Source organism: Orycteropus afer, unplaced genomic scaffold (assembly GCF_000298275.1).
Source record: "Orycteropus afer afer isolate SDZICR_OR568_19922 unplaced genomic scaffold, OryAfe1.0 scaffold00020, whole genome shotgun sequence".
NCBI classification, from domain to species: domain Eukaryota; kingdom Metazoa; phylum Chordata; class Mammalia; order Tubulidentata; family Orycteropodidae; genus Orycteropus; species Orycteropus afer.
The window spans coordinates 13552746-13574864 of NW_006921607.1; the positions used below are offsets into that span (position 1 = coordinate 13552746).

The window sequence follows — 22119 nt, forward strand, 5'->3', positions numbered from 1 at the left end:
CCTTGGGTTTCCGAGGCAGTATCACTACGGAAGTAGGAATGCCCAACCTTCCTTCCGAGTGGCTGGTGGGTTTGAACTGCCAGCCTTCTGGTTAGCAGTCAAGTGCCTTAGGCACTACGCTACCAGAGCTCCTATTGCCTTATTTTTCTAAACATTAAGAACTGACAGTAAATGAGTTTTGAATGATTCCACAAAACTTTTAAAGAACCTAACAACAATAAGTACTTCAAAGAGAATAGATGTTGTCAGCTTTAAATATTTATCTTTCTTTAGAGACATGCATAGAAAAATAAAGAAAATAACTTTTGTCAAATATGGTAAAGTAGGTATCTAGCTTATTAAAGTTTTCTACTGTCGTTGTTGTTGTTATATGCTGTCGAGTCGGACCCGACTCATAGTGACCCCTCTTTGGGTTTCCGAGGCAGTATCACTAGGGAAGTAGATTGCCCCATCTTCCTTCCGAGGAGTGGCCGGTGGGTTTGAACCACCAGGCTTCTGGTTAGCAGTCAAGTGTCTTAGCCACTATGCTACCATTTAGGAAAGATTACATGCATTTATGAAAAAGCCAAAATAGTATTTCCACAATACTTGATAATGCAATTAAAAAACAAATTATATGTAAAATCAGACTGATACTTTTATTACTTTAATATAAAAAGGTATACACTGAGCCATACAAATACTCAATTCATTTAAGGTGTTGGCATACGCGTGTAGCCCCCAAATCCTGATGAAGAAATTAGATTTCTCAATAATATATTAGCAAGACCTGAAATTTTCTCTGGAAGAAAAAAAAGATCTTTGATATTTTTTTCATTGTTTTACAACCTAGGACTGTTGACCCTACCCCTTCGCAGACTCCCACCGTCAGTCCGAACTTCTTTGACACGTGGGTGCATTATGGGAGACATTGGCATCATGGGAAGATGTCCCTGTACACTTCCTCCATTTCCTGTTTCAAAGTTATTTGGAAATATAACCTGTAGAAGACAAAAATTATCTGCTTTACATACAAATAAACCCATCAATTAAAACTTTTAATGGGAAGAGTAGGGAAAAAAGTTTTAACTTTATGTCCTATTGTACTTCCCTTTCCTTCTTCATTCTTTGCAAAATATAACAACTTCTATAAAGTGCTCATTCATTACCACCTTAACATGTATGGAAATAATTCATTTCACTTAATCTTATAATTTACATAATCCAGCAATTCTAATCCTAGGTATGTACCTAAGAAAACCAAAAATGTTTGTCTATACAAAAACTTGAACATGAATGTTTACAGAAGCATTATTTATAATAGCCAAAAGATAGAAACCCAAATGTCTATCAATAGATGAATGGACAAATAAAATAGGACATATCTGTATAAGAGAAATATATTCACCAATAAACAGAAATGAAATGAAATACTGATACACATTACAACATGGATGAACCCTAAAAGCAACAGGCTTTATAAGTGAGAGAAGTCAGTCACAGCAGACCAAATATTAAATGATGCCATTTACATGAAATGTATGCAAAAAAAAAACACTCGTGTTTGCCTAGGGCTCAAGTTTGAGGAGAAATGAGGAGTGACTGTTAATCAGTATTAGGTTTCTTTTAGGGGTAATGAAAACGATCTAAAATTGATTGTGTTAATAGTTGAAAAACTCTGTGAATATACTAAAAACCATTGACTTGTATGCTTCAAATGGGTGATTTGTATGGTCTGTGAATTATACCTCAATAAAGCTATTATTTAAAAAAAAAAGGAAGGGGGTATTATCAGTCCTTCCCTGACTTACTTCTTCACAGGTAGGCACTTTGTTTGCAGATGCCTGGAGAGCCTCCCACAGTGCAGAATCATGACTCCATGCTAAACTCTCCAAAATCTGTTCTTCAGTGCTGTTCAGGTGTTTCACCATGTCTCTCGAGAGTCCCTCCTCTGAGCGGATCACCACCTCAATAACCTGGAGAGGGGAAAATGGCCAAGGCAATGTGGTCTCAAGCAGTCAGTTCCAGACTGGGCTTCCATACATAAGTGGTTCTGGCATTACTATGAGACAAAGAACCAATGACATCTTTGAATCATAATTCTGTAGGTTCTCAGTATCTTTTATCAGTATCTTTTAATTTATAAAGCATCTCTTAAGGTCTTCCAAATATTTTCACATTTTCTGCTTTTATTTTATACATGGAAAACTAAGTCAGGGATGGGGAGAAACTAGGCAGCAGCCATCAGTGGAAGAAAATGCATCTTGGGGTCCCAGTCCAGTGCTATTCTGAATGCATTGCCCCTTTTTAGACTATTTGTCCCACTACCTGAAGAGTACAGAATGAATGAAGTATATGCAAGGAACTTTGCTTAAAGTGTAAATCCATTTTAGAAAGGGAAAATACCTAGAACAAAATCTAGAAGTATATACACGAAAACATTAATAGTGATTTTTTGGGGGATGGTGGTAAAATTATGGGTCATTTTAATATTTACATTTATCTGTACTTTTTTGTTTTTCTTCAGTAAACATATGTTATTTATGTGTTTAAAAGGCATTTAACTTCTTGAATGAAATAGAAATTTTATAAATAAAAATAAAATACTATTAATTTGTGGCCCAAAACTAAAACTTTTCCTGGTGACTACCTCTTGAATATAATTTTTCTTAATGCAAAATAAGAACACACATATCTTCATTAAATAGATATAATACATTTCCCTAAAAATCTAAAAAATTGTTTTAATTACACTCAGTAAACAACTCAAATGGATAAACTTTTTCTATACCTTTAACTCAGGCATACTTTAGGTATAAAAATTTAACTCTTCACACTAATTTTCCTATCATCAATAGTTTTAAAGTAACACCAATAACCAGATATTAACTAAATTAAGCCAATAAGTGTAACAGTAGCATTAACCTTAAATACGGATACTACCGGTTGCATTTGAGTAGATTCTGACTCATGGTGACCCCATGCATGCATAGAACTGTACTCCATAAGGTTCTCAAGGTTGTGATTTTTCAGAAGCAGACTACCAAGTCTTTCTTCCAAAGTGCCTCTGGGTAGGTTCGAACCACCAACTTTTTGATTAGTAGTCTTGAGCTTAATTGCCTGAGCCACCCAGGGACACAACGGACACTTGGTACTATTAAATGCTAAATGTGATGATATAGCTCAGTAGCTGTGACTTCTAATTTTATAAGAAAAAGGTTAATAAAAACTTCTGGCAGAAAATAAGGGGAGGCAAGCAAAACTTGCCCACAATGAATTAGCTCAAATTTTGGGAAGGAGTATCATCAGTTACTATAACATCATTAGTTAGATGGATACAAAATTTAAACCTCTTTTTTCTAGTGAGAATGTTTTTGTAGTTCATTATGCATCTATTTAACAGTTATAATTTTCATTCAAAAATATGGAAAATTTCAAATAACTCAGTTCCAGTTCACATTTACAAGTCATTGATGGAAAATCGAGCTGTGAGAGTGGCTGAAACGGTTGATACTGCCACCCTCACCATTCTGTCCCACCCAAAGGGAATATTTATTTTCATGACACTTCTGGAAATATTTCCCACATATCACCATAGATTGTTTCTTCAGCACTATAATGAATACAACATTACTGGGAGGTACATCATAAGAGAACTTTGTTTTCATCCCACCTTATAAAAATAAAAGGGTTGCAAATTGAGAACTTCAATAATCCAGGGAAAAGTCCGAGGTGAGCTATATGCAAAGAGCACAATTTCCAAACAACAGGCCATCAAGGAACGATGAAATATATCCTGTTCTAAAAGAACCTTGGGGAAGAATAAGACAACAGTTTACTATTTCCCAGCAATTTCAATCTTTGCCATTTTATGAGGAAGACTATAGATAGAAACAAAATAAAATAACTCATGCAAATTATGTTGCACTAAATTATCAGAGATAAAAATTAAAATTTTCAAACTGGTAAAAAGTTTTTTTTTATAATATCAAATTTTGCTCAGTGGTATATTTTAAGTTAAATGAGGTGTATACAACAAAATGCTTGAAATTTGAGCAAATAATAGTCAATATTCTCATCAAGAAAAAAGCATTATGATTCCTTCTTTTTCAATGATAGTCAACTGTTTGTCAACATAAGGGTTTACTGATTAACACACTGGAACGGAAGGTGTTATGGATTGAATTGGGTCCCCAAACTTTATGTTAAAGTCCTAACCCTGCACCTGTAAATCTGACGCTATTGGGGGGTGGGTGGGTTTCTTTTGTTATGCTAATTAAGTCAATATGAAGATCAACACTGGTAGTTCAAAAGTAAAAGATGGAAAAAGATATACTCTGTAAATATTAATCAAAAAGATGAAGATGGCTATATTAACATCAAAGTAGACTTCAGAGCAAATAAATTTACCAGAAACAAAGAGGAACATTACAAACAAATAAAAGGGTCACTCCAACAATGGGAGTATCATTCAACATAAAGAAAAATGAAGTTACGATACATGCTACAACATGGAACCTTGAAAACATGCTGAGTGAAATAAGCCAAAAACAAAAGAACAAATATCACATGATTTCATATATATGAAATTTCTAGAATAGGCAATGCATAGAGACAGAAAGTAGATTAGTGGTTACCAAGGACTTTGGAAAGAAGGGATAGGGAATTATTGCTTAATGGACATAGAGTTTCTGTTTGGGGGTGATAAAAAAAATTTCAGAAACAAATAGTGGTGGTGGTTGTATTAGGAAAAAAAAAAAAAAAGAGGGAGGACAGGAGTCAATCCACCAAGAAGAAACAGAACAATCTAAATGTGTATACACCAAACAGCAGAGCTATAAAATATGTGGGAAAAGAAACAAAACAAAACTGATAGAACTGAAAGACCAAACAGACAAACCCACAATTATATTTGGAGACTTCAGCACTCTTCTTTCAATGGCTTGAACAACTAGACAGAAAATCAGCAAAGATTTAGAAAAACTCAATACCATCACCAATTGACAGGATCTAAAGGACATTTATAGAACATGCCACCCAACAACAGCAGAAAATACATTCTTTTCAAGTGCCCACAGAATATTTACCAAGATAAACCATATGCTGGGCTATAAAACATCAACAAATTTAAAATAATTAAAATGATGGAGTGTGTTATGTAATTATAGAAACAGGAAAAAAAATGAGTGCCTGAGGGGAGTGAATGTGACTATAAAAGGGTAACAAGAGGGAGGTCTTCGTGTTGTTTGAACAGTCCTGTGCAGTTTGTTTTTGTTTTTTAAATATTTTATTGTGTTTTTGGTGAAAGTATACACAGCAAATTAGATTACTATTTAAGGAAAACTACACAAATTGTTCAGAGACTTGGTTATATTTTTGAGATGTTAACATTCTCATTAATTCCCTTTTGGATGTTTTGCTTCCAGTAATCTGTTTTCCCTGTTCCCTTACCACTTTATCTTTGCATCAGAGTAACTGTTATCCATTTGGTATAATATACAAAATTTTTTTAAAGGTGCATAGTACTCACTGATAATATTCTTTATTTTATGAGCCAACTTGTGATTTAGCAAAATTGTGACCTATGGGGTTTGTTTTGGTTCAAGATTCATGGAGTATCACAGGGTGATAGTCTAAGAGAGAACAGTCCTGTATCTTGATTTTGGTGGCAGTTACAATCATTTGCACATGTGATACAATGATATAGAGATACACACACACATTGTTCCAATGCCAGTTTCTTGGTTTTGATATTGTACTACATAAAATATAACCATTGAGGGGAAGTGGGTAAATGGCACATGGGAACTCCCGGTACTATTTTTATTTATTTACTTATTTTTGCAACTTTCTGTCAATTTCTAATCATTTCAAAATAAAAAGTTAAAAAATGAATCTCTCTTCCATTTCACTTTCTCAGGAAGCTAAGACAGTATATGCTTCATCAAAATGTTAGGTTAAACCATGGAAAAGTGAAACATGGAAACCAAGAAAAAAGGGGACCAACTAGAAAAGAGTTGACAACAAAGAGAAATTCTATTATTATATAGCAGCCCTAAACATCAACCTATTCTTACTGAAAGATTCAAAGAGTGACCACAGGGATGAGGAGGAAGAAACTGACAGATCTTATTACAGGCTTAACTATGTACAAAAATTATTTTATGTAGCTATTGCAGACTATTGATCAGACTTGGTTAAATGTTCAAAGAAAACAAAGCAATTTTTTTTTTCCTGTTGTTGTTGTTGTTAGGTGCCATCAAGTCATCTCTGACTCAGCAACCTCATGTACCGCAGAACAAGACTGCCCGGTCCTGTGCCAGCCCCAAGATCTATGCTATACCTGAGCCCATTGTTGCAGCCACTGTGTCTATCCAGCTTGTTGAGGGCCTTTCCCTTTTTTGTTGTCCCTCCACTTTGCCAAGCATGATATCCTTCTCCAGGGAATGGTCCCTTCTTACAACATGACCAAAGCAGATGAGACAAAGTGTGACCATTCTAGCTTCCAAGTAGCATTCTGGCTGCACTTCTTACAGGATGGATTCATTAGTTCTTTTAGCAGTCCATGGTACTTTCAGCATTCTTCGCCAACACCACAACTCAAAAGCATCAACTCTTCTTCAGTCTTCCTCTTTCATTGTCCAGCTCTCACAAGCATATGAGATGGTTAAACATACCATTACTTGTATCAAGTGCACCTTACTCTTCAAGGAAACATCTTTGTTCTTCAGCACTTGAAAGAGGTTTTTGCAGGAAATCTGCCCGATGCTGGACAACGTCTGATATCTTGACACTGCTTCCATTGGTGTTGATTGTAGAACCAAGTAATATGAAGTCTTTGACAACTCCAATCTTTTCTCCATTGTTCAATAATTTCCACATTCTGTGGGATCACCTTTCTTTGGAATGGGTACAAATATGGATCTTTTCCAGTCAGTTGGCCAGGTAGTTGTCTTCCAAATCTCTTGGCAGAGCCGAGTGAGTGCCTCTAGTGTGGCATCTGTTTGTTGAAACATCTCAGCGGGTATGCTGTCAATTCCTGGAGTCTTGTTTTTTGCCACTTCCCTCAGTGCAGCTTCAACTTCTTCCTTCAATACCATTGGTTCTTAATCATATGCCACCTCCTGAAATGGGTGAACATCAACCAATTTTTTTTGGCACAGTCACTGTGTATTCCTTCCATCTTCTTTTGCTGTTTCCTGCATCATTCAATATACTGCCCATAGAATCTTTCAGTATTGCAATTTAAGGCTTAAATTTCCTCTTCAGTTTTCTCAGCTTGAGAAATGCCAAGTGTGTTCTTTCCTTTTGGTTTTCTAACTCCAGGTCTTTGCCCATTTCATTATAATAACTGACTTTGTCTTCTCAAGCTTCTCTTTTGATATCTGTTCAGCTCTTTTATCTTGTCATTTCTTTCATTTGCTTCAGCTACTCTCTCTTCAAGGGCAAGTTTCAAAGTCTCTTCTGACATCCATTTTGGTCTTTTCTTCCTTTCCAGTCTTTTTAGTGACCTTTTGTTTCTTTCTGGATGATGTTCTTGATGTCATCCCACAATTCCTCTGGTTTTCAGTCATTGGTGTTCAATGCATCAAATCTATTCTTTAAATGGTCTCTAAATTCAGGAGGGATATAATCAAGGTCTCTCTTGATTATATAGTTTGGCTCTCGTGGACTTCTTCCAATTGTCTTCAATTTCAACTTGAACTTGCAAATGACCAGTTGATGGTCTGTTCCACAATCAGCTCCTGGCCTTGTTTTGGCTGAAGATACTGAGCTTCTCCATTGCCTCTCGCCACAGATATAGTCAATCTGATTCCTGTGTACTCCATCTGGCAAAGTCCACATGTATAGCTGCCGTTTGTGTTATTGAAAAAGGTATTTGCAATGAATAAGTTGTTGGTCTTGCAAAAATCTATCATGTGATCTCCAGCATTACTTCTATCTCCAAGGTCAAATTTTCCAACTACCAGTGATTCTTCGTTTCCAACTTTTACATTCTAGTCACCAGTGATAATCAGCACATCTTGGTTGCATGTGTGGCCAATTTCAGACTGCAGAAGTTGGTAAAAATCTTCAGTTTACTCATCTGGTTTTGGTGGTTGGTGCATAAATGTGAATAACAGTAGTATTAACTTGCTTTCCTTGTAGGCATATGGATATTATTCTATCACTGACAGCATTATACTTCAGGATAGACCTTGAAACATTCTTTGTGACGATGAATGCCACACCATTCCTCTTCACTTTGTCACTGCCAGCATAGTAGATCATAATTATTAAATGCTACTGCCATCTTATAACCCAAATTCCTGGGAGGAATGAGTAAATGCTTTCATTACCACTTGGCTGAATAATTGGGGGATTCATTATTAGCTATCTGAAAATTAAAGACTAAAAATGGACCTGAAGGGAAAGGCCAGAAATGGTGTACCAAAGATGAATTTTACATATTACACATTTCTGCCAAGAGATGGTTAGCTGTGGATGTGCCAAAGTCAAGTATGTTCACAAGAAGGTTTCAAGAAAAGGGTAACCATAGGAAGGAAGTGTGAGAACTGTTATATTGTGGGGATTGTAATCAGTGTCACAAAACAAAATGTGTATGAACTGTTGAATGTAAAATGAATCTGCTTTGTAAAATTTCACCCAAATCACACAAAAAAATTTAAAAAGTCAAGTACAGTCAACTAACATGTCATCTTTGCCATGTTTGCCATAGAGTGCTGAGCTCCCCTCCCCTCCCCAAAGTACTACAGAGCCTCACAAAACACTGCCTCTAGGCTTAGGACTTTAGGACCTTGCTAGTGTCTGGGAGAGTGGATCTACTTACTGACATATCCATTCCATGAAGTCTTCGTGTTTCCTGAACCATTACATTCTCTAATATTTTATAATATAAAATTTCTGCCAGTTTTAGTCTGTTTACAGCAAAGTCTAGAGAGGAAATAAAGGGAAAACATGTACTATTGAAATTTAATTAAGGACTGAAGAACAAAACTGATAATAAAATCTAATTTAATAATAATAAGAAGTAAGGAAAGAACTTGATTATAATTTCTACTTTTTTGGAAGTGCCAATCTATCTACTTTCAATGCTGTTTATCAACTTTATATTTCTCTTCTTACCTATGTGAGATCCTGGCTGTTCATCTGTTGACTGAGTATAATGTTGGCAGAAAGACTCTCCTATTCTTTTCACTATTTTTGTAATGTTTTCCATAGGATTACGCATACAAGACCTGTAAAATACAAGAGTAATCTAATTACCAAGGAAAAAAAACCCCAGACTACCAACAGTTGTCTACCTCCCTACCATTTCTTCTTTTAAGAATTAGGTTGGTTTTTAGTGGACATAGTTCTATTCTGCATTGTACACTCAAATGTGTACTAAGGGGCAAAATTTTTTTGAGTGACAGAATTGTTGTATGTCTTAATTGTGGTGGTGATAGTTACACAACTGTATGCATTTGTCCATTTTCATTCCCACCAGCCACTCCTCAGAAGGAAGGTTGGGCAATCTACTTCTGTAGGGATATTGCCTCAGAAACCCAAGGAGGGGTCACTATAAGTCGGATGTGATTCTATGGCAGTGAGTTTGGTGGGGTTTTTTTGGTACTGTATACACACACACACACACACACACACCCCAAACTCACTGCCATCAAGTAGATTCTGACACATAGTGACCTCCATTGGGTTTCTTTACGGAAGCAGACTGCCTCATCTTTTTTCCACAGAACAGCTGGTGGGTTTGAACTGCCAACCTTCTAGTTAGTAGCCAAATGCCTTAACCACTATACCACCAGACAGCTTCTTATATACAGAGTGCTAGAACACTATATACCAAATCCAAAAGAATAACTGAAATAAAAAATACAGCACTGAGAAGGTAACTACGTGGCAAGAAGCAATTATATTATTAACTTTGTTACCTTTCTATTATTCAAACATAGAATACAGGTGTTCACTCAAAACTGAGAAAGAAATTCAAGACTATGAGAAACAAAGTGATCTGCCCAAAGCCAAATAACTAGTGCAGGGTTCAGGAATCCCATGCTCAGTATCAGTACACTTACTCTTCACTTATTAACTATCTCATTATCTAAAATTTTACAATTATGACAACACTGAAAAAAAAATCTGCTATCCAACTATTTTGTGCATTGATGACATATGTCTGGCAGTAACGAATGCCAACATGCAAGATGAAGAGTAATGCCGGATGTAATGGTTAAGGTTATGTGTCAACTTGGCTGGGCCATGATTCTCAGTAGTTTGGCAGTTATGTAATGATGTAGTCATCCTCCATTTTGTGATCTGATATGGTCACCTCCATTTTTGCATAACGTTGATTTTCACATAATGACCTGGTCTTTGGGACCTACCTATGTTGGTAAGTGAGGAGTAGGTTATTATGTGCAGAGAGGCAGGGAGCAGATGTGGCAAAAATACTTTATGTTCTTAACAAGTTCTTCTATACTTAAAGCTGTGACTCTTGAGTTATATTTTCTTCCAAGTAGGTTCTTTGTATTTTGCTTTGTTTCCTTCCTTCCTTTCTTTTTTCGCTGCTATAAAATGTTGCATAGTTTCCTTGCTCCATCTTTTCAACTGATTTATGGCTAAGTAGGTAGTTCAGTGCAAACCTATTTACTCAAATGCTGTGAGGGTAAATCTCCATGATAGTCCTTACCTCTAACCTGCTTATCTTCTGAGCTATGTTTAAGGGTAGGGATTATTCTGGCCACCTTTCTGTAGCCTGAAGATAGGGTGAGTAGGAGGTGAGCTCAGTTGGTGCTGTGGTCAGCTTCTCTTGGAAAAGCAGGGGTTCGCTTTCTTTTTTGAGATTTTGCTAAATGTCCTGCATTCTAGGGTTCACTAAACCTAGTCACGGATGTGTCTGAATTTTGTAAAGATCTCTCCCTAAATTAACTTGAAACCTTGGCAAATGGCAGGCCCAGCAGTTTTTCTTAAATTTTTGGCCAGATGACTTAAAGGATGATTCTGTGAATTTTTACCCATCTGCTTACTGATCTCATTTGTTTCTCCTTAAATCTGTGGTATTAATGAACATTCTCAAAAGTCTATCAATGTACCCTTCTTTCCCCAGTACTTCTTTTCAGTGATGAACATACCAAAATCATCCATATCTTTTCTTGACTATCACTTCAGAAATTTATGGCATGAGATCATCTCCCTCTCCTCAGGTGGCTGCTAGTGGAAAATATTTTGCTGATTTTTATTATTCTCTTATTTCATTCCATCCAAAACCAAACCCACTGTCATCAAGTTATTCTGACTCCCAGTGACCAAACAGGACCGAGCAGAACTGCCCCCTAGCATTTCCCAGGCTGTAAATCTTCATTTATGGAAGCAGACTGTCACATTTTCTGCCATAGAAAGGGCTGGTAGATTGAACTGCTGACTCTCTGCTTAGCAGTCCAGCACCTTAATCACTATATCACCAGGGCTCCATTTTATTTCTTATGTATTAGGAAAATAGGTTCTCTGATCTGACTTCATTCTACCATATTTCCCAGAAAGAATGCCTCATTTTTGGAAATATTTGAATAAAATTCCATTTTATGGCTGCACCATCAATATGTAATCAGTCCCTCGTATGATGGATATTTAATCTATTTAAAGTCAGTGCAAAAAGAAAAGTATTAATGCCTAATTCAGAGGTAGTAACAAGGGTAGAATGTCTAAACTATATGACCTTTTAGACAATTAACCTTGAGAGTCTAATCCTATGAAATGCTATAAATGTAATAACATTTATACACACCCTTTAATAGGTACTTCTGGCTTGTTTTAGGTCAACTTTGTGATTGAAATGTTGTGGTAAAACTTACCAGGCATACTCACCATCTCAAAAAAAACAGAAAATACTGAGAATAGAATCTAATTTAAAAGAGAGAGCCAGAAAAGTAAATAGTATAGTACTTACTCAAAAATATTTATAAGCTGTTGACTTGGAGCATTTTTCAGTCCAGCCACAATACCCTGTAACCTGCTCACACTTTGGGTTGCTGAAGCAACAGGAGTAATGACTGCTTCTTTTTCTCGTAAATATCGCCGTCCTGTTAGTGGGGTAGAAGGTGCAAATGTTCTTTTCTGTCAGAAAAAAAAAAATCTGTGAGATTAAAAACCACCTCTCCCCTCATTATATATTTAATTCAGTGCATATACCATATTCTCCATTCATATTTAGTGATAGGTTACTTTTTCCTCTCTTCTGGTTATCCAGTCAATTTTTAGCAATCACTATTTAAATAACATTCTTACATATATGTAACACTTTTCAAAAGCACTTTATATCTATAATCTCATCTTTACAACACTCCTTTGAAATATAAGACACACATATTTTCATTTTACATATGAGGAACATGCACAGGTAAGTTAAAAAAAAAGCTTATTTAAGTTAACAAAGTTAATGGCAGTCTCTACTAAAACTTTGGTTTTCTAATTTCTAGACCAGTGAATTTTCCATTAAGACCTCATCCTCCATATCAAGCTCAATTGGCATAACATACTACATAATACAGAAAACATTGTTCCACATCCTACTTTGGTTAGTAGTGACTGTGATCTTAAAAGCTTGCAAGAAGCCATCTACATGCAATGATGGGTCTCTCCTCATCCAGAGCAAAGAAGAATGAAGAAAACCAAAGACGAATGAAAACCATTAGTCCAAGTGACTGGTACACCATGCGATCCTCAGCCTATATGACTATGAGAGCAGAAGAACAAGATGGTCCCCAAATAGCACCGTCAAATACTTGGAGGGGGGATCCAGGTAGGATATCCTGGATAGAGTGGGAAAACAATGTGGCGCAAAACTCAAAATCATAAAGAAGAACCAGGTTTGCTGGTCTGATAGAGCCTGGTGGGACCACTGAGACTAAGGCCCCTAGCTGCTCCTCAAGTCTGGAATTGAACCTATTCCTGTGGCTGCCAGCTAAACAAAAGACAGGCATATGAGCTGAACATTTACATCAGGTAGATATACTCCTTGGAGAGATCAATCATGGAAGAATAGAAGGGCTGGGTATGCACAGGGAAACAGCTCAGGGGCAGGAGTACATGGGAGGGAAGGACACAGGGAAGAGGTAACTATGGGAAGGAAGTGGGAAGAGAGCTGTTGCATTGTGGGAAATTGCAGTCAATGTCATAAAACAAAGTGTATATGAACTGTTGTATGGAAAATGAATTTGCTCTGTAAACTTTCACCCAAATCACAATTAAAAAAAAAAAAAAACCTCATCCTCCGATCTCATTCATAAATAAACACAAAATTAAGTCTTGGTCATTAAAAACCAAATACAGAATTATGAGGCTGAGGTTAGGGAAGATCATGTAATAGTATTATGGGAAGGAAAACAAACTAAATTGTAAACTAACAGATCAGAGGCTAAGGTGACCAAAAGAAAGAATGGCAAGAAAAGTATAAACTCTCTCTTACGTCAAAAGACACATACTCAATTGAAAAACTCAGGCATATTGGGGAAAATGTATAAAGAAAGTAAAAACAGCAAGAAACTAGTAAACTCTGAATGCCGTAGTTTAAAAATTACCTTTTAAGACTTCAATGGGAAATATGAATTAGTAGAAGTTCAAGATTTAACTTGAAAGATGCTTCTGCTGTTAGTAGAATCATACATATAGAGAGAAAGATCATTCAAGACTGAGGTCAGGCTAGATTATATTACTTTTTCAAAGTGTTGTTGAAGGTTACACTCCACATTAGCTCGTGCTGTTGTTTTCCCGAAGGGGGTGTCACCAGTGAACTTTTGAGGAGTTCCAATTTCTTCTTCTGCATCTGCTCCCAAAAAAATTCTCTCATCAAAATCACCAACAGTGAGGACATACTCTTCATACTCCTTGTTCACTGCTTTGCTGCAAAAAGAATTATTTTAAGCTGCTATTAGAGAATTATTTTAAGGATAAAATTAAGTCACACAATGAATTTATCTTAATTTGAAGACAGATTTAGAATCCACAGCATAGGAAAACTGACTAGTCCTTTCTAGTTTTTATTAATTATGCCACTTTGATAATATCAGAGGTTCCTGTTTGATTACGGACATTCTTAATAATTGTATACATAGCAATAAATTATTTTCAAAAGTAAGCAAAAACATATATCTGAAAACTAGTTGAATCTAATTAAGGAAAAGAAAATTACGTCTGATCATTGAGGAAACAATCCCAAAAAAAAACCAAACTCACTGCTGTCAAGTCAGATCCGACTCACAGCGACCCGTCCTTGGGTTTCTGAGGCGGTATCTCTATAGAAGTAGATTGCCTAATCTTCCTTCTGAGGAGCAGCCGGTGGGTTTGAACTGCCAGACTTCTGGTTAGCAGTCAAATGCCTTGGTACCATGCCACCAGAGCTCCTTGAGGAAAACAATAGTGGCTTTGAAATAAGTGCATTCAGAATTTTCTAACATTTAGCTCATGAAAGAATGTAAAACCAAATGTAGATGTCATTGAGTCAGTTTATGAGTTTCTCAGGAGAGCAGTTGTTTTTTACATGTATTTAGAGTCAACAAGACTAGTGACAATACCCACTCAATGTTATAAAAGCAGAGGAAGCTTGAATTTGGAGGATTTATCTTGATACAATGTTTCACTTAACAACTTTCAAAGAGACACTTACCTATTATCAGTAAAACTGAAAAGGTCTAAGAGGCATTCTCCTTTTAAAACCTGGGAAGAAAAAGTAATTTTAGGACATCATATATAATTAAGTACAGCAACACAAAGAAAAACATAAAATTTAAGTAAATTTTCACAGCTGTAGTTGCTATAATACACATGTGCATGTGTGTATATACACACATAAAAAACAGAATTACTAAATAGTTCTCAGACTACTAAATCCTATTTAGCAAGCAAGATATTAAAAAGACATGTAAAGTCAACTTGTGAAAATGAGGTTAATCTATAACAGTGGTTTCCAAATTTCAGTGACAAAAGAATCGCTTATGGAACTTGTTAAAAAAGCAAAATGATGGACTTCATCACCGATTGAGTCAGTTACCCTGAGTCAAGGCACCATTTTTAAAATTCCCCAAGTGATTCTGATGCAAGTTGTTCATTATTAAACACTGGTCTATGATGGAGAGAAACTAACATCCATTGCTTGTTATTTATTACATGTCAGGCAAGCAAAGAACTCAGACAGAATATAGCAACTCTCTTTGGTTAAGAGAGATCTACACTGTATTGATATTTGTTACACACCCACAGTATACTGAGATTACTATACATCAGGGGTTGTGTATTCAAACATCTTCAGGAGTCAGGGGCCCACACACATAAATGAAGAAGGCAAAAAATTACCCTTATTCTAAAAGTGACCATAATTTAGCTTGCCAACAATTACCATGTAGAAATTCCTAGGATTGCCATATCTTCTGATTTTTTAAAGATTTTCATATAATAGGTCTTGATACTTTAAGTTTTTAAATGAACAAAATAAAAATAAATATCCTAGGCATGTTAAGCATCTGTGGCCTACGGGCAGGAGGACCACTATCTAAACCAGGATACTTCTGAGAGTGAAAGGAGGTGCTATTAATAACTATGCCTAAGAAAACAGGAAAAAATACAGATACGAAATCTAGGTAAACTAGAATGTACAGTCATCATACTCAGGGGCCACTAGTGTGTCACCTCTATAGAGCATGTAAAAGACATAATTCGTGGGTTCCTTTAAAAGTTTACTTTGTTGGAGATGTTGATTATACAGATAAGGAGCCATGATATATATGTTTGAGGAAAGATGGGCCTAAGTACAAAAGTTTATGTAAGAGGTCAGTTGGGGAAGATTTCATGCTAAAAGAAAAATCTCTTTCTAGCAAAAAGGGGGACCACAGTGATGACTCAATCTAAAACCCTCCTTTTACCAAAGAAAAACTCAAGCCCTAGCCGGATTAAATGGTTCAATGTTGGGAAAATAAATCAAGACCTAAATGAACGTGCCAATTCATAAATATAGAAACGGCTAAATTTATTATTGAGGGGGAAAAAATATCCAAAATGAATATAGGTACCATGTAGATGGCTATAAACTATGGTGGATTTTCTATGGAATTAAAGCTACAGTTGTTATATGTCATCTTCCTTTTAGTAGAGAGTAAACTGTTACTCAATTTGTGTCAGTCGTTACATTAACCTTTCCTGTTTTTCCTCATTCTTCATCAAGGTCACTCTGATAGTCTGTTTTTTCTAATTTTTTATCAGTATCTCCCACAGTTGACCGTGACAGTGCATTTACTTCATAGTTCATATGGTTGGCCACACTTCAATATTTTTCATTAAGGTCAGATTAAGCTCAGTTAACCACATCATACAAGATCATAGGACAAATGTGTATCACAGCTGAGAATGAAAGCTGGGAATCATGTTCCTGAGTACTACAATGTTTATAACTTGCTTAAAACATTGTTTCTTTTGTTTGAGGTTGCTGCTGACTCTACACATCTTAGTCATTTAATTATAAGGACAGTACCTTCCTATCAAAGAGTTTTGAAATGTATGGCTTAAAGTAGTGCTCCTTTATTCCTTTTGCTTCTACCAGAAGTCCGTCATGCAGTTCACACAGTTCAGCAATGATGCAGGGAGGCTCTTCAGAAGCCCTGAAGTCAGCAGTATGGAAATCGGGTGGTAAACCTAGTTTTACAGGGTATGAAGAGATGCAGGGGGAAAATAGGTTTACAATTCTTCTTTCAAAAACTGGTCAACAGTTTTCAAGAATAAATAAGATCTTACCTTTAAATGATGGATTTAGCAAGTCTCGTCTATTTGGGCACATAATGGCATTGGCAAAAATCAGATCCAAGCAGCACAGAAGTAAGTGGTAAGAGTTTACTAAATCATCCCCAATCATACGAAAGTTCCCTTTACAAAGAAAAACAAAACAAAACACAAAAACCAGAAATCACTCATGTCAAATAGCACCAAGCTTCCATCACAGAAATGTAAAAACAGCTTACCTCTGTGTCAGATTACCTTTAGTGTAAACAAAGAGCGTCCAGCAGAAATTAAAGAGATCCTTAACATTGCAAGGAATCCTTCTAGAAGAGGAAAAAATGTACATTTTTGCCTTTCTGACTAGTTTGCTACGTATCATTTCAATTTTTTTATTTAAAATGTAACAGCAAATATAAATAAACAGTAAAATCAAATTACAGATAAAGTTCTATTCACTAAGAACAGACAAAATATGGCTCAACAATTGGACCTGAATGAGCCTTTCCAACCTGCATAAAATAATCAGAACATAGAAAAATAGGTATTATCTAAGATTTTCAGATATGGGTAATTGTAAATGATTTTTTAACAAATTTAAGTTCTTCGTATGATACTTCTGGTCAGATGTAGACTTTAAAAAAGCAAACATTCTTAATTAGTCTGAAACATAATCTGTATGAAACTATATAAAGATTAAGGGTCTCACCTCTGCTTCCTGCTTCGTGGTAACTTTGGTGGCTCTTCATATGGATTTTGAAATATATCTAAAAAAATTGGCTCAAATTTTTTGAAAATTACAGTAGACACCTCAAAATTTCTCTCTAGCCTTTCTATACGTTCACGAAATTCCTGGGGCAGGTTTGACATGTTCATCCACTTCTTCATTTTACTAAAAAACTGAATTAAACTAAAGAAAAACAGAAAACAACTTTAAAATTAATCTAAGTAATGGATTAAAAAGAGAATCAACCAAAGAAAACATTCTATTCATGACTAAGAATCTTTACTAGAAAGGCTTATGTTATATTAACCTCACTCTCAAGTACTATGAAATTAATTTGTCCCCAGGATCACCATGGAGATACAGAGTTTGAATTAGAGGTTGTCACATAAAGTATAGGAGCTCTGGTAGCATAGAGGCTAAGACACTTGCCTGCTAACCAGACGGCTGGTGGTTCAAACCCACCAGCCACTCCTCGGAAGGAAGGTTGGGCAATCCTACTTCTGTAGTGATACTGCCTCAGAAACCCAAGGAGGGGTCGCTATGAGTCGGGGCCGACTCGACGGCACATAACAACAACAACAACAACATCATAAAGTATCTCCTTAGGACTAAGGTAATGAGAGCAGCTTTCTATTTCTGTCATTCTCTGCAGTACCGGACAATGATGTGCATATAAATTACAGAGTAAATGCTTGCTAACAGATGGGTTCACAACATTAGTTTAAGAAAAACACAGATGTTTCTCAAAGCACCCTACTGTTAGAAATTAGGAGTAAAATTCAAGTGTTTGAGTCCCAACATGAGATTCTACCACCAAAACTGAAATAAGAAGGTAGTACATGTCCAGAGAACCACTTAATAGATTTTCACTCCACCTTTCTGGTTCATTCATTTGTAAATACATTCTTCACGTTCCCGTGCTACTGCGGCCTTAGGAAAAAAAAACACAAAACCTCATTTTGAATAATTCAGGGTCTAGCACTAAATATAGACTGATGCTTGTAATTTTTAAAAAAGGTGATAAAAGGCATCATCAGCTAATTACCCATGTTTTTCAACTTCCTGACATACTGTTTGAACTATGAGAATCTAATAGTCCCCTTAAAAGAATCCTATTAGTAACAGAAAAGAAAAGAAAAAAAATCTTTCCAGATTACCAAATAATTTTTTGGCTCACAACTGCCAATAAAGAATTTTTTTTTTTTTTTTTGGATACCTTGGCACATGAAACTCTTTCCTTTGTCTGAGTGAGTGGTTTCTATTTGATAGATCTGCTTCTCAGCTTCACTGGAGATTACAAGAAATATAGTCTGGGATCTTAGATCAGATGCATCTGCTTGGGATTTTGAATCTAGAGCTAGTGGTACAGAGAATTGTTGTTGTTGTTATGTGCCATCAAGTTGGACCCGGCTCATAGCTACCCCTCCTTGGGTTTCCGAGGCAGTATCACTACAGAAGTAGATTGCCCCATCTTCCTTCCGAGGAGTGGCTGGTGGGTTTAAACCACCAGCCTTCTGGTTAGCAGTCAAGTACCTTAGGCACTAAGCTACCAGAGCTCCTACAGAGAATTTATTAAGTGGTAAATTCTTACAGTAGGAGCAACAGCATATTCAATCGTGATTTTTCTAATGCTATCATTCCTTCTACATTTAGTAGTTAGCAGTCAATTGTAAAAGGTTTCCTTTCTCCTTTATTATCAGTATAGATTCTATTCAATGAGTTATACTCCATTACTATTCCTAGTAATTGTCCCAAATTAGGCTACTAATGGAAGTCTTTTCAAGCTAGCTCCCATGTCCCCTAGTGTTTTTGAGTACTTCCTTACTTTCTGGCATAATAAAGCTGATATAGGCTCTTTAGGGAAAATATCCTTGCCGCAGCTTTGGAATCAGTCATTTCTCCGAGGGGTACTGTTGTGTGAAGAAGACCAGAGAGAAATCAAGATCTGGATAATTTACTACTGGGGTTTGACTCCTTTTAGGTCATTCCCCTCTTGATATGGGAATGTTTCCAGCTCTTTGCTATGACAAAAAAAAAATTTTGTAGTGAGTATTATTCTACATGAAAAATTTGTAAAAGGATTGCTCACTGCTGCATATTAGGATTCCACAGCTTTATTTTTTTCCTCTGTGTCTTGTTCTTAAACAGTGCTGTCTCTAATGGTTTTTCCAGTAATGGGATGTTATCAGTATACCAAAGAACACCTATTCAACTGTAGTATAATCATGTTTAATTATATAGTTTAAAACTGAGCCAGTAACTCATCCTCTCTAGTAAATGTCCTCATATCTAAATAAAAATAAGAATTTCGTTTAAAATTATTTATAATGTTAATAAATAAAAACTGATAAAGGTGCTGTCATTTTTGCTCTGGGGACTGACAAATAAATGTTTTACACAGCAAAAGTCTTGTCAGTGCCACAAAAGGCAGATTTAAGAAATACTCCACAGCATTTACAACTTGAGAAGCAAATAATTCCTTAACCTTTTCTCTCTTTATTATGCCAGAAAGATAAACATATACTGTATGGAGTAACAGAACAGTAGCTGAATAATTTAAAAAAAAAAATTTATTGTGATTTGGGTGAAAGTTCACAGAGCAAATTCATTTTTTATACAGCAGTTCACATACACTTTGTCTCATGATATTGACTGCAATTTCCTATAAAGCAACAGCTCTCTTCCCACTTCCTCCCCACAGTTACCTCTTCCCTGTGTCCTTTCCTCCCATGCATTCCTGCCCCGAGCTGTCTCCCAGTATATATTACAGCCTTTCTATTCTCTCACGATAGATCTCTCCAAGGAGTATATCTACCTAATATAAATGTTTAGCTCATACGCTTGACTTTTGTTTGGCTGGAAGCCACAGAAGTGGGTTCAATTGCAGACCTGAAGGGCAGCTAGGGGCCATAGCCTCAGGGGTTCCACAAGGCTCTATTAGACCAGCAAATCCAGACCCTTTTTTTTTTACTTATGATTTTGAGTTTTGCTTCACATTGTTTTCCCACTCTATGAATGAATAATTTTTGAAAGTTGATCAGGTAAGCCAAAAAAGTATGGGTTTTTATTCATAATTAAGTTAATTAAAGAAAAAAAATTATATATATATATATATATATATAAAATAGCTGGGTCTGAGAAATGGCACAGAAGCTCATTATTAGAAAAACAAGAGGCTGTGTGTATTTGTGAGTAGTGTCTTTAAGTATCTGGAAGCAGTTTCCTGAGCTTAAGGTGTCTACAGAAAGCAAAAGGAAATGTTCCCAAGTATATGGCAGGGTTGGCAAATATGGCACATGTTCCAACAGCAGTATGCTACTGAATTCCATTGGCACAGGAAAGATAAAAAGAAAATCACTTTGTAGCAAATTAACATCATCAATGTTCCAATTACAATGTATGAAAAATAGTTTTTCATGAACTAAATTTTCATTCAGGCTTTACTATATTATGAAAATAATTACTGAATGAATAAATAAAAGTCATCTCAATTTAAATCACCAGTTAATGAGAAACTGTTATGTGATAAATTATTTCTTAATATTTAAGACAATGAAACTCAGACAACTTATTTATTAAAATGGATTAAAAATTCAAACTGCACAAGATAAAACTTTTAAATATTACACTTAATAGCAAAACAAATTTTTACATGATAATATATAAAGTCAGAAGTTACTTTGGTGTTAATGGTTTTTAAAGCTGAGAATAAATTCAGTTTAAAACAGACATATACTAACACAGATTGTGTGCAGATACATACATAACACAGCAACAACTTGCAGTCAAACTGAATACTAGATCTGCTACTTGTAGGTATATAACCTCAGGGAAATAATCTCTTGGTAACTGAATTTCCTTATCTCTAAAATGTGATTTATTTCATGGGATTACTGGGGGGATTAAACAAATAAAGACATCTAAACACTTAGCACAAAATAAGTGTCTATAAAGACATGTTTTTTTTTTGGAACTTTATGAAGCAGTTCTACTCTGTCCTATAGGGCCACTCTGAATTAGAATCAACCCAGCAGCAAGGGGTATCTATAATCTGTTTGTATATTATTTTGCAATATAAGTAATTAACAATGTGATAAGATTTTTTTCTATGTCTATAAATATCAATTCTAACTCATAGTGACCAGAGAGGACAGAATAGAATTACCCCACAGGATTTCCAAGGCTGTAATCTTTACAGAAGCAGAATGACATATCTTTCTCCTACAGAGCAACTGGTGTATTCAAACCATTGACCTTTTAGTGCACTTAACCACTGCACCACCAGGACTCTTTGAATATTTAGATTATCATCTAAAATTACATTGTAAATTACTGATTGCAATAAAAAATTACATTTAAAGTCAAATTTTAAAAACACACCAAGTATCATGAATCAAATCAAAGAAAATCATCATTTACAACAAACATGTTAAGGAGCTCTGGTGGTGGTGTGGTTAAGGGATTTGGCTGCTAACTAAAAGGACAGTGGTTTGAACCCACCAGCCACTCCACGGAAGAAATATATACAGTGTGATCTCATTTATGTTAAAAAAAAAAAAAAGAAATCATCAATACTGGTTAATTTTAGGAAGTGGAAAAAGGAAATAATATCTATTTTCAACACTTCTATGTTATTTAAAATTTTTATCATGAAT

The 22119-nt window shown here is 35.6% G+C and overlaps 1 protein-coding gene across 1 annotated transcript in view; it reads right to left on the reverse strand.

Moving 5' to 3' along the window:
* Positions 1-22119, reverse strand: part of RBL1 (RB transcriptional corepressor like 1) — a 59199-nt gene that overhangs the window by 31927 nt on the left and 5153 nt on the right. Inside the window, exons 3-14 of the mRNA XM_007934642.1 lie at positions 17447-17647; positions 16999-17063; positions 16759-16887; positions 16499-16659; positions 14642-14691; positions 13692-13878; positions 11927-12093; positions 9106-9218; positions 8810-8913; positions 3653-3790; positions 1791-1955; positions 848-980 (exon numbers count right to left, since the gene is read on the reverse strand). Coding sequence (XP_007932833.1) covers positions 848-980; positions 1791-1955; positions 3653-3790; positions 8810-8913; positions 9106-9218; positions 11927-12093; positions 13692-13878; positions 14642-14691; positions 16499-16659; positions 16759-16887; positions 16999-17063; positions 17447-17647 — 1613 coding nt within the window. The remainder of the gene's footprint in view (positions 1-847; positions 981-1790; positions 1956-3652; positions 3791-8809; positions 8914-9105; positions 9219-11926; positions 12094-13691; positions 13879-14641; positions 14692-16498; positions 16660-16758; positions 16888-16998; positions 17064-17446; positions 17648-22119) is intronic.